Consider the following 13,239-nt stretch of genomic DNA (forward strand, 5'->3'; position numbering starts at 1 on the left):
CGGAGGCACGCATATTTAATTACGCCGCGCGCGTGATCCAGGGCTCATCCAGGGCGGCGCCAGCCGGAGTAAAATTTCCGATTCACAAAGAGCGAGTGGGATTCCAGGGAAAAAGCGGCAAACGGCCCGAGGTTTTGACGTCTATTTCAATTACCACTCGAGCGTCGCGCCGCGCGAATATCGTGTGTTCGTTAACGCGACTGGCAGTCGTCTTTTGCGAGAGCGCCGGGAATGCAAAGTGAGACGCCGAGTTTCCGCGCACTGCGCCAGACCCGCGTCCATCTGCATATGCACACTTGCGCACGACCTGCGCCGCACACGTACGTATACGTTCACGAACTCGGGCTGCGATGGGTTCATTAATCCGTCGCGGGCAGCTTTTCTGTAGACATAGCGGGAAAGCCGCACCGCGCGGATGCGTCATAATTACTCTGCGCTCGATCATTTTCAGGTGCGGGAGAGATTTTATTTTCACGTCAAATTATTTAGCATATCGTTAAAGAAAGGGTAATGGAGGCATCTTTTCTGTTTCGGTGAGTCGGCGATTCGATAAATAACGGTGTAGGTCTACATGTACAAAGTTGCGAAGATAACGACGCAATCTACGAGCTACCGGATGTCGTCAACAATCCATCCGCACAACAGCTGTTTCAATTATTGAAAAAATTAATTTTCTTCGAGCATCCTTATAACGCGCTCATTTAGTACATTCGGCGCGTTCGCTGAGGCGGCCGTATATAGTCTTCTAGAGTATATCGTAAAAAAATCTTCACATAATATTTTACGACGCCCCGAGCACTTCGGCCTGCGGTCATTAATATCCACGCGAGAATAACGCAGTATATCGTGCATCTTTTATAATCAACTCGTACGACCCGATTAAAGTTTTGCAGCGCGAATAAACCAAAAGTTTTGCAAGCGCGCAGTATAAGCCGTAGAAAGGGGCAACGCACGCGCACGCACGGCGTCTCTTATGTCGTTCGAAAAATTCAAAAGCTTTCGCCAACCGCAACGTTCAATATTTTCCTCGCACGTAGTAAATCGTGCAGCTACATGATATTGTACGCGGAGATGGAGAGCAACCGCACACACAACGCGCTCGTGTGCGCTACTACATCTCGGCGGCCCTTTAAAAAGGCGCGCTCGCGCTTGCTAGCTACATAATATATTATAACGTGCGCTGCTGCGCTTTGCAAGTCAAACCCGCGGAATGCACAGTTCGCCACGGCAACAACAATGCCCGGCTGGTTATATCGAGCTCTCCCGGCTCCGGTTTCTCGCGCGCGCGCGCGCGCGCGAGGAGTCGTGCCGCGCGTAATCTTGAGGGCCGTGTTGACGCTCCGCTGCAACAATAAGAGCTTACAATGTGCGATATGCACGTGCGCGCCTCGCGTGCACTGCAGCGCTGCCCTGACCCCGAGGATGTCAACCAAGCCCTGTGCGCTTTTTTACTTATTACCGCTGCCACCGCAGCTTATACAGATCTCCTCGGCCAGATAGCGACGACCTGCCGCAGCTCTCGTGGGGGTGTACGTTTCGAGTTTTGTAATGCGAGCATGCATCCTGGATTTTATTTCCTTCCCGTCTCGAGGAGGAATATCTCGCGTAAAATATTGTTGCATCGTCCATGACGTAAAATCCGAGCCGATATAAACGAATCAGCCGCTCGTTTGTCGGATTTTCCCGCAGCGTTTTCATTCGCATGCACCGGCGTGCTGCAGCCTCTCGCAGCCATGACGTCGTTTTACCACAGGGCTTCCCACATCATTCACGTCAGTTTCACGTTTGCCCACGTACCAGTCGCTCAACTCCGCGCGATACTCTCCCGCTTACATTCAGTGGAGTGTACAGCGGCGGGCAGGCGAAAGAAAACCGTTTGCAAAATTTATTCTTCCTTCCGCCTGCGCCGACGCAGCAATATGCTTCCCGTGCCTGCCGCAACGCGCGCGAGCCTCACTTACCTCGCTTGGCGGATCGATTTCTCGGTTTGTCGCCTCGGAAACTAACAATTTTATTCGCGCGCGCATGATGCTCTTTACGAAATATCGTGCGTGAAATCGTATTGGAATAACGCGTTTTCGTCGAAGGCCCCTAATTTTGACACTCGAGCAATTATCTACTTATCGTGATCCGTTATGGCGTGGAATCGGCGCGATTTCTTAAAATACTCTTTATACCCGCGCGCATGTTTTCTTCGACCAAGGAGCTTTTGTTTCTAATTAGAGCGTCTAGAGGCGTTTAAATATAGCGTCTGGGTATTAAAGAGGGATGGACCCTCGTGCGCTGCATATAATCAGACGGCTGCGCAGGCGAAGCTACGGGCGGGCAAGTGCTCAGCGCGACTCGAACGTTTCGAGTCCTCCTTTTGCCTTTGATGTATATGCAATAAGCCGATAATAATACTACAACTGCGCCGTGTGCGTTAAAAACTGCACGAAAATGATCGTCGCGACGCACGTGATTACTACAACCTTATAATTCCAGAGAAATATTCCCTGAACTTTCTGATTGCGAGCAAAGCACGGACTATTCCATTCCAGCCAGAACTTTCTCCGGATCGTAGTTAAAAATTTACTCCCGAAATCGGAGCGCGAAATTTTACAGCTAGCTCCGGCAGGCGAAATAACAACGCCCGGTATAATTGCTGTAATGCTCGCAGCGGATTCCCCGAGTGTCTTCGAAGCTGCGCGAACAAAGCTGAATTATTCCATTTACGAGAGAGCCGGATTCGTTCGCGAGGCCTCTAAATTTCCCCGCTGACACAAAGGCAGCTCGCATGTTGTACACTCCGCAAGGCAGTCCAGAGGCTCCGAGGCACTCGAGCAAAATAAAATCAGCGCAGGCGCGTATTAGCTCCCTCGAAAAGTTCGGCGGAGGCTGAAGCGGTAAGCGGAAGTCGACTGCGCGCTGGCGTACACAGCTAAGTACATGCACAAGTACACGGGGCCTGGGCGAAGACAAGTCGCGCGCCGGTCGGAGGCGTGCGGAGAGCGAGAGGAGAGGAGAGAGCGACGAGGGGTCGTCGACTAGGCTACTATATATAGCCGCGCTAGCGAGCGAGCGGCGTGTCTCGCCCACCTCTCTCACCGAGCCGCTGCTTCCGCTGCCCTCGCCGCCGCAGATCTGCGCGCAGCTTCTTTCTTGCATTGTGCCGGCACCGCTGCTGGCTTCTTCTGCCGCCTTCCTTCCTTCCGCACCCATACGCCCACCCGCATGCGAGAATTTACTTATGCGTCGTGCGGACGACGCGCGTACGTCTTGCAGCCGAGTATCGCTCGAGCATCACTTGAGCGCGCGCTACTGCAGCCGCCGCCGCTTGTGTACGCGGTATTGTGTGTATACACGCCTCCTACTCGAGGCCGCGGATACGTGCGCGCCTGTCTTTGCGAGAATTATTGCGCTGCGGCTGTGTAGCATCAGCGTGTTATTCTCTATTTCAGCCGCGGATGGAAATTAATATGCACGCTTTCATTTCGCGCCGAAGGAAAACGCTACGCGCGAATGGGGATGAAAATTGCCGGGGCTGCCGCGCGATGTTGTGGAAATAAGCTGAATAATGAATGAGCCCCCGAGTGCCGGACGAATGGATGCTGCGAGTAAACACGGCGTGCAAAAAAATCCTTTCCGACGTTCATTAGCTCGAATTCACATCGTTCTCTGAATAATATTTTCATTATATAGAAATGAGTTTGTCTAAATAAAGCTTCTATTTAGCTATACACAACCCACCGCGTACTCTTGCGATCGAGTCATCCACGAAGCATTACAAATTCAGTACTGCAGGAAAAGCGTGTTTTCCGCTGCGGCGAGATTCGTCTGATATTCATAGACCGGCGACTCATTTATGCATGGCCCACAACGCAACGAGCGTCGCCCGCGCACTTTGACCTCTGTGAATTTGGAACTCGCGCTTTTCCTGCAAAGAGCGACTCCGTCGCGTTATTAATTAAAATAAGAAAAATGAGTTGCGATAAACTTTTTATTTGGCGTGACTCAACGTGCCTTATCAAACTACACCCGCCCATCTCCTATACGCTGCAGCGCTCGGGCGAAAAATTCCCGGGACGATTGACAAAGCGTCGTTCATCAATAAATATCAAGAGTCCATCGCGGAGCGAGGCGACGACCCATACAGGCAATAGGTCGCATCGCAAATTCGTCGGTCCCTCCTCGCAAGCGCTGCGGCGTCTTGATGAAGCCATCAATCACGCGCGGGGGGAGTAACGCGCGGCAATTTGGCCAATCACCGGTCGACGTCGCCGAAGACGATCTCGAGCGTGGACAGGACCGAGACGACGTCGGCCAGCATGAGTCCGGGCGCGAGCTTCTTCAGCAGTGCCAGGTGCGGGAAGCCCGGCGCCCTGACCCTCAGTCGGTAGGGCCGGCTGCTCCCGTCGCTCACGAGGTAGACGCCGAACTCGCCCTTGGGCGCCTCGACGGCGGTGTAGGTGGCGCCCGGCGGCACGTGGTAGCCCTCGCTGAAGAGCTTGAAGTGGTGGATCAGCGCCTCCATGGAGAGCTTCATCTCGGCCCGCGGCGGCGGCGAGATCTTGAAGTCGTCGACCCTCACCTCGCCGGCCGGCATCTGGTTCAGGCACTGCTCGATTATGCGCAGCGACTGGCGCATCTCGTGCATGCGCACCAGGTAGCGGTCGTAGGTGTCGCCGTTCCAGGCGACGGGCACGTCAAAGTCCACGCAGTCGTAGGCGTCGTAGGGCATGCTCTTGCGCAGGTCCCACTTAATGCCGCAGGCGCGGATCATCATGCCGGAGCAACCGTAGTTGAGCGCCTCCTCGGCGCTGAGGACGCCGATGCCGACGGTGCGCTGCTTCCAGATCCTGTTCTCCGTCAGCAGGTCCTCGACCTCGTCCATGCGCTCCGAGAACTTGGCGACGAAGTCGTGGATGTCGTCGAGGAGCCCGAGGGGCAGGTCGACGGCGACGCCGCCCGGGCGCACGTAGCAGGCGTGCATGCGGGCTCCGCTCGCGCGCTCGTGGAACTCGTAGATCTTCTCGCGCTCCTCGAACACCCAGAAGAACGGGCTGAGCGCGCCCGTGTCCAGGCAGTGGCAGGCTATCGACATCATGTGATTCATGAGCCGCGATAGCTCCACGAACATGGCTGCGGGAAGAAGGTGCGAGGGCCTCGTTATCCGGTTATTGACTGCGCTTCATCGCTACGCTGTATGCAAAATTAATTTGGCCGTTCGATTCGCAGGCCGTGTTTGCGCGCGGTGTAATGGGCCGCTCATATTTTAAATCGCAAGAAGTCGAGAGATCCTTGGACAAAAGGCTATCAAGTGTGGCCGGCTCGAAAAATCCTTTTTGCTCGTTGGAATCGTTAACGTACAATGTGTGCTCAGATTTATTGCAACGAAACAAGCGACTTTCTCTCCATTGTGTTGCTGTTATTGGTCCAGCATTTTTCCAGAGAGCAACGGCGAAACAATCGCCGGGCACGCGAGTCGAGTAAATTGAGTCCGCAAGCTCGCGCGAGGAAAGGAAGGTTAATCGATTGGCTGCACTCACTGCGGATGTACTTGGCGCGCAGGGGAATGTCAATGTTGAGGAGCTTCTCGACGGCCAGGGCGAAGCACTGCTCGTTCGAGAGCACGGACACGTAGTCGAAGCGGTCAAAGTAGGGCAGCGCCTGCGTGTAGGTCTTGTACTCCATGAGCTTCTCGGAGCCGCGGTGCAGCAGGCCGATGTGCGGGTCTGCGCTGACGACGTACTCGCCGTCGAGCTCGAGGACCAGTCGCAGACAGCCGTGGGCCGAGGGGTGCTGGGGGCCGAAATTCACTCGCACGTTCTTGATCCTCTTCACTGGTGGCGGCTGCTCCTGCTCGTACGGCGGGAACTTCCATTTCGGCGCGTCCTCCGGGCAGGGCGCGACCGTCGGACCGATGAACTGGTCGGCGTACTCCTTGTCCGGGTACCACGTCGACGCGAGTCTGCGACTGAGAAGTATGCGGGACATATTTTTATGCTCTCTCAATCTTCTCGAGAAAGTTGAGGTTATATTTACTTAGGATGCAGTCCAATACTTTTTCGATCCGCTTCTACTCACTTTTCGTGACGAACTGCACTCCGCAGAATTTGATCTCCTGCTCTCAGCGGGCCTCGATGCGAAAGTACGAGCTTCAGCAATTTAGATGCCATCTCCTCGCGTTTATGCTCGGGGCGTAACACGTCGTATGATAATCGATCGCAATCTGTTGATTTCGCGACTGTCTTTTGTCATTGAATCGCGAGCGAGTTTAATCCTTTAGTGCGTTATATTACAGCAGAAGTCAACTGCGTGCAGAACGCCTCTTCCTCCTCCTCCGGCGATAAGCCATCAGATTGTCTGATTAATTCGCAAGCTCGAGGGTGATCGTGAATCGCTACGTTTCCATCCACGTCACGTGCCAACTCTTTCGTGTCAAAGATCCCGCGCGATTTCATGCGCCTAAATTAGCTCGCCAGTCAAATTAGCCTTATACGCAGACGTTAACGGATGGCTGCGGATCGATTCGCTTGTGAAAATTATCGTCGAATAGCACGCGATTTTTGTGCTCTATACGACCGCGCGCCTGTAATGAATTTCGCTAAGCGTTACCATGATGTAATGCTCGAGATAATCCGCATGTGATGTCTTTTTACATAATTTGTAAACTCACGCGTACGGTTGATTGACTATTCGCGACAATGCAGCCGCGGAGAAAGGGTTGCTGCAAAAAATGCACACAACAGCATCCCGCGCTGATTAAAATCGCGCGCGCGGAGTCGATATCAATTATCCTCCGAGTCTCCTGGCTGGCCTCAAATCGCAGTCGTAATCATTTCTACGGCGTCGACGCGCATAGGCGCGAGCTTGAAAAATTAAATAACTCCATCGACGTGTCTCTGCAAGGTATTATGCTCGCGCGTGCACGCTTTCTTCGACGCGTCGACCAGAGCGACCATATCAAAGTAATGGAATTTCACGGGGATGTTCCGCTCCTTTCAACGAGAATTAACTTTCCCATATCGGCGTGGCTCGCGTCACGTTCCCCGTATAGATCTCTCCCGAGCGCGTTATCTCTATTCCCTTCATATCCGCATTTTCTTTATCAGCTACGAGTGCTCCTCCCTCCCCCGTTCGCTCGCCTCGATTCCACGCGTTCGCGGCGAAGATTAAGAGCAGCAGCGGCGCTGGCGCGAAGGAGAAAAGATAGTGCCGCAGGAAATGTGCAGCGCGCGGGGACGGGAAAAATAAAAATGAAAGGGGTGTGCAACGAGGGACAAAGAAATGGCGAAACGCAGAGAGAAGAGAGAATGAGAGGAGAGAAAATCGACTGCCGGGGCTCCGCGGCTAATGGAGAAATTCCGACACGATCGAAAGTCGACAGGAGCCGCGAGTATGTGCTGCATTCGTCGCTCTCCTCGCTCGTCTCTCGCCCTCTCCGGCGTGATATCGAATGACATTCCGTCGGCTCGATTATGTGCATGCGAGGGACCATCTCGCGACGCGACGGAGACGCGGAGAAAAAGAAGACGGCAGGCGACAATAGAAAGCAGTATAAAGAGCCGAGTGATGACCCAAGAAGTAATTGGCAAAAAATTTACTCGGACATTCGCAACCGATCGCTCTCGGCGACTTTCCGAATAAGATCCATTTTGTTTGCTTTTTGCTGTAAACCAAGTTTCTAAAAATACGGAGGACAGCAGTTATTGCCTCTGAAAACAGTGACTCAATTACGCGCAGCGGCCTCGGCTCGCGTGAAAAATAATTACCGTCCGTGCAATTTGCTCGCGCGCGCGAGAGCGATTACAGCTTTTCCAGTTTTTTTTCCTCCCGTGTTTATGCATGTTATACCCGTCATGTACTGATGATAAGAGGGAGCGATAGAAGACAATATCGCGCGAGTCGGGGGTAGGCAGGCACATAACGATCCGACCTCCCGGTAATTAACGAAGTTATGGCGTTACGCTAATGTAATAATGCACCGCTAATTGCGGCGCTGCCTTCTAACGAACCGGCTACGTTTATAGCGAGGCATAAATTTCAGCCTTTCGTATTTTTATTTCAGTCTCTCCGGCACGGCAACCAAGGACTTAGCCTAGAAGTCACGGCTGACCGTACAAGGGCCTTTTTATGGTTCTGAGGGATCTCGGTGAGTTTTCCACTTTGGCTTGTTTTCATTATGAATTTTTACAGTTACCCGGCTACAGAGTAGTTATTGCCGCGATACGCGTACGACTCGCGGAGTTTTGATTAAATCGAGTTTATCGCACGTCCTTCTAACGAGCTTTCGCGGCGATTTTACGAAGACCATTATAGACTTGTTTTCAGCGGCAATTTAAATGCTTCGTATGCAATAGAAACCTGAGCTTTTGCATTAATGCGCGGATCTCCTCCTATAGCATCTAAAAACAAACTATTTATAACTGACGCAGCGAAGGAGATTAAAAACCGCATACATCGTACGAGGTAAAAGGAAGGCAGGAACTGCACGCGCGAGTCTGAATAGCCGTATTTGCAGAAATCCACTCACAAGCGCGGCTTGATTCTTCAATAAACGCGCGTACGCACACAAGAGTCTCGTGATGTCACTCCGGCAATGTGGGTCCTGCATGGATACAAATGAGAAGGTCCATTCTGGCATGGCGACTATAGACGGTAGGAGGCTTTCGCAAGAATTTACAATTGCGCAAAGCGCGGCGGAGAGTCCGACGACTCAACGTCGTTGTCATCGGCTCTATTCCGTTTACGTATACGCGCCTCCGCAGTAGCAGCTAGCAGCACAGCAGCGGAGTCTCCTTAGTCGGTGACGCTGTCCTTCTCTCTCTAGTAGCCGTGTCCTACACTGTTGCGCGCACGTAAGGACGGCGGTAGCAGATGCGGTTAACCGACAAGACCGCGCTAATCTCATTTCCGTCCGAGATTTTCACCCGGAGAATAGGAACTCGATATTTTCTCCGTCTGGGATTTTTTCACCTCACATGCTGCAGCGCCGAGTCGTTTTACCGCGTGTACGTCTGTTTGTCTGACCCTGTTCTTTTTATTGTTCTTTCTCTCTCTCTCTCTCTCTCTCTCTCTCTCTCTCTCTCTCTCTCTCTCTCTCTCTCTCTCTCTCTCTCTCTCTCTCTCTCTCTCTCTCTCTCTCTATCTCTCTCTATCGGACGAGTTTTGCGATATTCCGGTTTGCTCCGCGGCTTTAATTCTTTTTATCGTTTTTTCTCCGCTCTTGCATGTTTGAGCCTCTCTTTCAAACGAGCTGTATTATCGCGAAATGGGTTATCAAGAGTCTTTTATTGAATCGCTCTTCCAATATTTTTCTTCTCGTCGGTTACATTTTTTGTTTTCTCTGCCACGGGAATATGAATGTGTCGTTGGAACAGCGTTTTTCACTCGAAAACACTTGCGCAGTCTGATTCATCCGCAGCCTCGCGTTACTCCGTTTGTCCTCGAAATACATCGGCGAGCTTTGCGGGATTCGAAACCTCGCGAAGGAAACTCTCCTATACCATGAAATCCAGCAGGCGATTTAAAAGTCATCAAAACAATTGAGAGAGCTGTCCGCGAGGTCAACGCTGCGGCCGGCGCAAGAACAATCACGAGCTAGACACTCGGTCAAATAAAGCGGTCGTCAAGAGACGAGCGAGAGCCGCGCGGAAGATTCGAACTAGCATTAGGGAGAGGCAGGTTCGTGCGGCTGTGGCTCGCGCTTCTGCTCCGTCCCACGATAATCTCGGTCTCATTATCGGTCTGAATTGGCGCTGTCAGGACAATTCTGCCAGCTAGTTCCTACACGAAATCTCGTTCTCCCTCCTCTAGCCTCGACGTTTTTGGCCTGCGGCCAGCCATGCAAATCGCGAATTGGCCCACTTGCGCTCCTGTACACGCAGGCTCTCATGCGCTATTTGGCTTTTTCGCTTTCCCATCGCGGCAGCCGCGCCTCTATCCCGAGGAATTCAATTTCGTTCCTTATCGCGCACCGCGCTACTGAAAAAAAAGTCCTCGCCGAGACGATTGTATCGCTGGAACGAAACCGAATTGTCGATGGGGCCGATCATTTTTTAAAGTAAATAGTGCGCGCAAAAAACTTTGTCTATCTTGCACTCTTGAATCTAGAAAACAATAGACAATCGAAGTCGGCGAACGCCTTATCCAAAAGTTCATTATTATTATTCCCTATCCTAACGCTGATTAATCTTCAACCTCTTTCTAATTGTGAGTGTAAGTCGATGCCGAAGGAACAATAACCCCGCGTTTCTCATACTCTTAATTGCGCCAGACCGAAATTCAAATGCGATCGAAGAACAAATTACTCGCTCTGATATTCTCCATTTAAATGGTGAAAAAACTTCTTAATACCAACCAGTCCATCATAATTATCCTTATTTACATCGCATGTTTTGACAGGCGACTTACGCTAAGCCAGCGGCTTAAATTTTTAATAAGACAAAAGGGCTCGTGTTGCATGCGGCTGAGGGATATAACAGCCGGCGCGCAGCCTGAGCAGGAACAAAAAGAGCAAAGATAAAGCTTATTAGGGTGCTACGACACTGGCACCTCCGCGCTCAGTCGATCCTGCTCTGCGGTGTAAGCTTCCTCTACGGCGCGACACAGTCGCATAATCCACGGCATTACCATGTCCTTTGATATACACCCACATGCATCTGTACCTGTTATAGTCGCTGCTGCCGCTGAACACATCCAAAGAGTTACAACTCGTCTCGCTCCCCTCGAGAGAGCACCGAACACGCGCGTCGTTATTGTGTCCTACGAGACTGCGAGAGTCATTGTTATTATTTCGATTTAAACTCGCTCCGTGTTCGTACAGACGGTTTCGAAAGTCATTCGCTTGCACGAAAGCACTCGGAAACAACGACGTGTAAAAATCAATTTTCGAATAAAATGGCGGATAAAAATATCGCGGTTCTGGCGCAGAGTGTCCCGCTCGAGCGAATGATGAAGCTCAAGCTCCGTGCGTACGCCATCGGCCTCTACACACACAGCCCCGCCGCGCGAGTGCGGATACGTATAGGTACACGAGGAGAGCAGACATTACAGAGAGCGAGTTTTCTATAGCCGGGTCAGCGGGCCGGCGGTGGCACTAGCGAGGTTATCGCTCCCTTTTGTCGGCTCGCAGCTCTTTCTCGCGTATATTACTTCGATGCGTATGAAGCTGACCGCGGCGCGCGCCGGCTCTCCGATGCTGCGCTGCACTTTATAGATCGAGCGCTCCGATAAAGCGAGACTCGTAACTTTCGGTCTTAATACGCCGTCGCTTTATATTTCCTTCGAGATTTTAACTTCGATCTCTCCTCATCGTGTGCGCGCGGGGAAAGGCCGGCGGTGCACGCACTGTCCTCTCTTCCTCCTTCTGGAGATTTCGAGGAGAGCGATTTTTGAGGCCGAGCTCTTCTCTCGCGCAGCCCGTTCGACGCTGAAACTCGGGGGAATATTGATAACATTATTAACGGGACGACGCGGCTCTCTCGAATGATATTCCGATCTCGTGAGCGATTGCCCGAGCGTGGAATTAACATGTTATCCGGCCTCTGAAAAATGCGGCCTTTAATTGAAATTCGAAATCGAATTTATAGCGCGCTTGTATTATACGCGATGAAAAAAATAAGACGCACGCCAATTTAATATAATCGGCGCGACGGTGTGCCATTATTTACTCGCCGCCTCCTTTCGTAATATTCTGCTTATTGCAGCGAGACGCGGTCATTGGGTGTGTTAATTGAGAAAGTTTTTTTAATCCGCTCACCCGCGAAATTCGGCGATGCATTATGCAGTCAATCCATGGGCAGGCACGCGCTGATCGATTAGCTCATCCTCGGCAGGAGTTTCCAATTACCGGCGCTGCTCTCCTGGCCGAAGTGACGGCAGGTTGTCGGTGAAATCTCGAATCATTATCCGCGGGGCTGAAGCGTATCGCGTCTTAAGCTTAAGTCCCGGTACGTTGCGGCCGGCTTCGCGAGCGACATTAAACCCGTTTCATCCTGCGCGCGTCACTTCGTTATGCGCCACATAATGTCCTCTGCAACGTTATACTGCATCGGTATACACTCGCAGCTCGGCTGGTCTCTATAGAGAAGCCGAATAAGAGGATTACAATGTGCCTACGACGACGAAAAGTATTCAATTAGCTTTTCCGGGTTTATCAGGTTTGCATTATGCGGGTCCCAGATTTTCAGGAGCGGTCTTATCGAGGAGAAATGCAAGGAGATTCATCACCGCCCGGGGAGCGGGAAAAAATGTTATTGCAACCGTGTAAAAATTCCAATCAATTATTACAAGTACGTCGTCGAGGGAACGTGTAAGAAGGCGAGCACGGCGACGTCATAACGGGCGTATTATAAGAGGAGCGTAAAAGCGGAGGAGCGAAGAAATTTCGCAGCTCGATCGTAAATGGCGATTCGAACACCTTGAAATTACACTTTTTACCGCGTCCCAAGCTATTATCGTCAAGCGCGCTCGGCCCTCGGCTCCTTCTCTCATTCGCCTGCTCTCGACGCGGCGATTCGAGCAGTGGCAGAAGAAGCCGAGCGTCTCCGGTTTCCCCCATAAAAAGCCTATAGCGGATAGCCGCGCGAGAGAGCGAGGCGAAGTCGGAGAGGAGATGCAAGAGAGGGAAGGGGAGGACTGCCATTGTGACCACGGCGCGGCGTAGGTGGAGCAGGAGGTTATTTATCGACGGGCACGGCAGCCGCGAAGCTAGAGAGAGTGAGAGAGAGAGAGAGAGAGAGAGAAAGAGACAGAGAGAGAGAGAGAGAGAGAGAGAGAGAGAGAGAGAGAGAGAGAGAGAGAGAGAGAGAGAGGAACCCGTTCACGGGATTTTCGGCGGCCCGGGTGGTCCTGTGTATTATTCACGACCTTTCCGTATACAAAAGCGCGTCGCGTACCACTTTCCGCTGCGCTGCAGAGGACTCGCGCATATGCTAACAGCTTCTAGTCGTGAGCCGCGGAACGACGATCGATTAGTAAAACCCGAGTCGTTCGGGGGCTTTATGCGCTCGGCCTCGTTCTTTTTCGAGTCACATATTTTTACATAATCGGCAGCTCGCGTCGTGTCTAGATCCGCTGAACTGGACCCGCGTCACTCCGATGACTTTATGCGCGTCTCCCGCGGACACGCTTCGATCCCCTCGAGGATTAGGCGTGTTTGTTACTTTTATTATGCTGGCATCAGTTTTTATGGCCAGTCGTTTCTTCTCTCTCGAAAATCATAAATGCGGCTCATCAGCACGCGTGTACCTTTTT

At 52.0% G+C, this 13,239-nt stretch overlaps 2 protein-coding genes across 4 annotated transcripts in view; one reads left to right on the forward strand and one right to left on the reverse strand.

Moving 5' to 3' along the window:
• Positions 1-13,239, forward strand: part of LOC100115969 (amyloid beta A4 precursor protein-binding family B member 1-interacting protein) — a 128,731-nt gene that overhangs the window by 18,060 nt on the left and 97,432 nt on the right. For all 3 annotated transcript variants that reach the window (XM_031933447.2, XM_032601380.1, XM_031933448.1), the window contains one exon: positions 8,051-8,134. The gene's annotated coding sequence lies outside the window, so the exon portion shown is untranslated. The remainder of the gene's footprint in view (positions 1-8,050; positions 8,135-13,239) is intronic.
• On the reverse strand, positions 3,962-6,182 carry LOC100115931 (CG1970-PA-like protein). Its single transcript, XM_008215608.4, has 3 exons — positions 6,067-6,182; positions 5,529-5,956; positions 3,962-5,121 (listed from the first exon to the last, which is right to left on the reverse strand). The coding sequence occupies exons 1-3, from the start codon at positions 6,156-6,158 to the stop codon at positions 4,244-4,246; spliced, it is 1,398 nt and encodes a 465-aa protein (XP_008213830.1). The 5' UTR covers positions 6,159-6,182; the 3' UTR covers positions 3,962-4,243.

Source organism: Nasonia vitripennis, assembly GCF_009193385.2.
Source record: "Nasonia vitripennis strain AsymCx chromosome 1 unlocalized genomic scaffold, Nvit_psr_1.1 chr1_random0009, whole genome shotgun sequence".
Taxonomy (NCBI): Eukaryota; Metazoa; Arthropoda; class Insecta; order Hymenoptera; family Pteromalidae; genus Nasonia; species Nasonia vitripennis.

What these genes read in the sequence shown, in the direction of transcription:
- LOC100115931 (XM_008215608.4), bottom strand. Translation starts at nt 6,158, where the DNA reads ATGGCATCTAAATTGCTGAAGCTCGTACTTTCGCATCGAGGCCCGCTG. An exon ending in AGTGCAGTTCGTCACGAAAA is followed by an intron (nt 5,957 to 6,066) that starts GTGAGTAGAAGC and finishes CATACTTCTCAG; the next exon opens with TCGCAGACTCGCGTCGACGT. An exon ending in GCGCGCCAAGTACATCCGCA is followed by an intron (nt 5,122 to 5,528) that starts GTGAGTGCAGCC and finishes TTCTTCCCGCAG; the next exon opens with CCATGTTCGTGGAGCTATCG.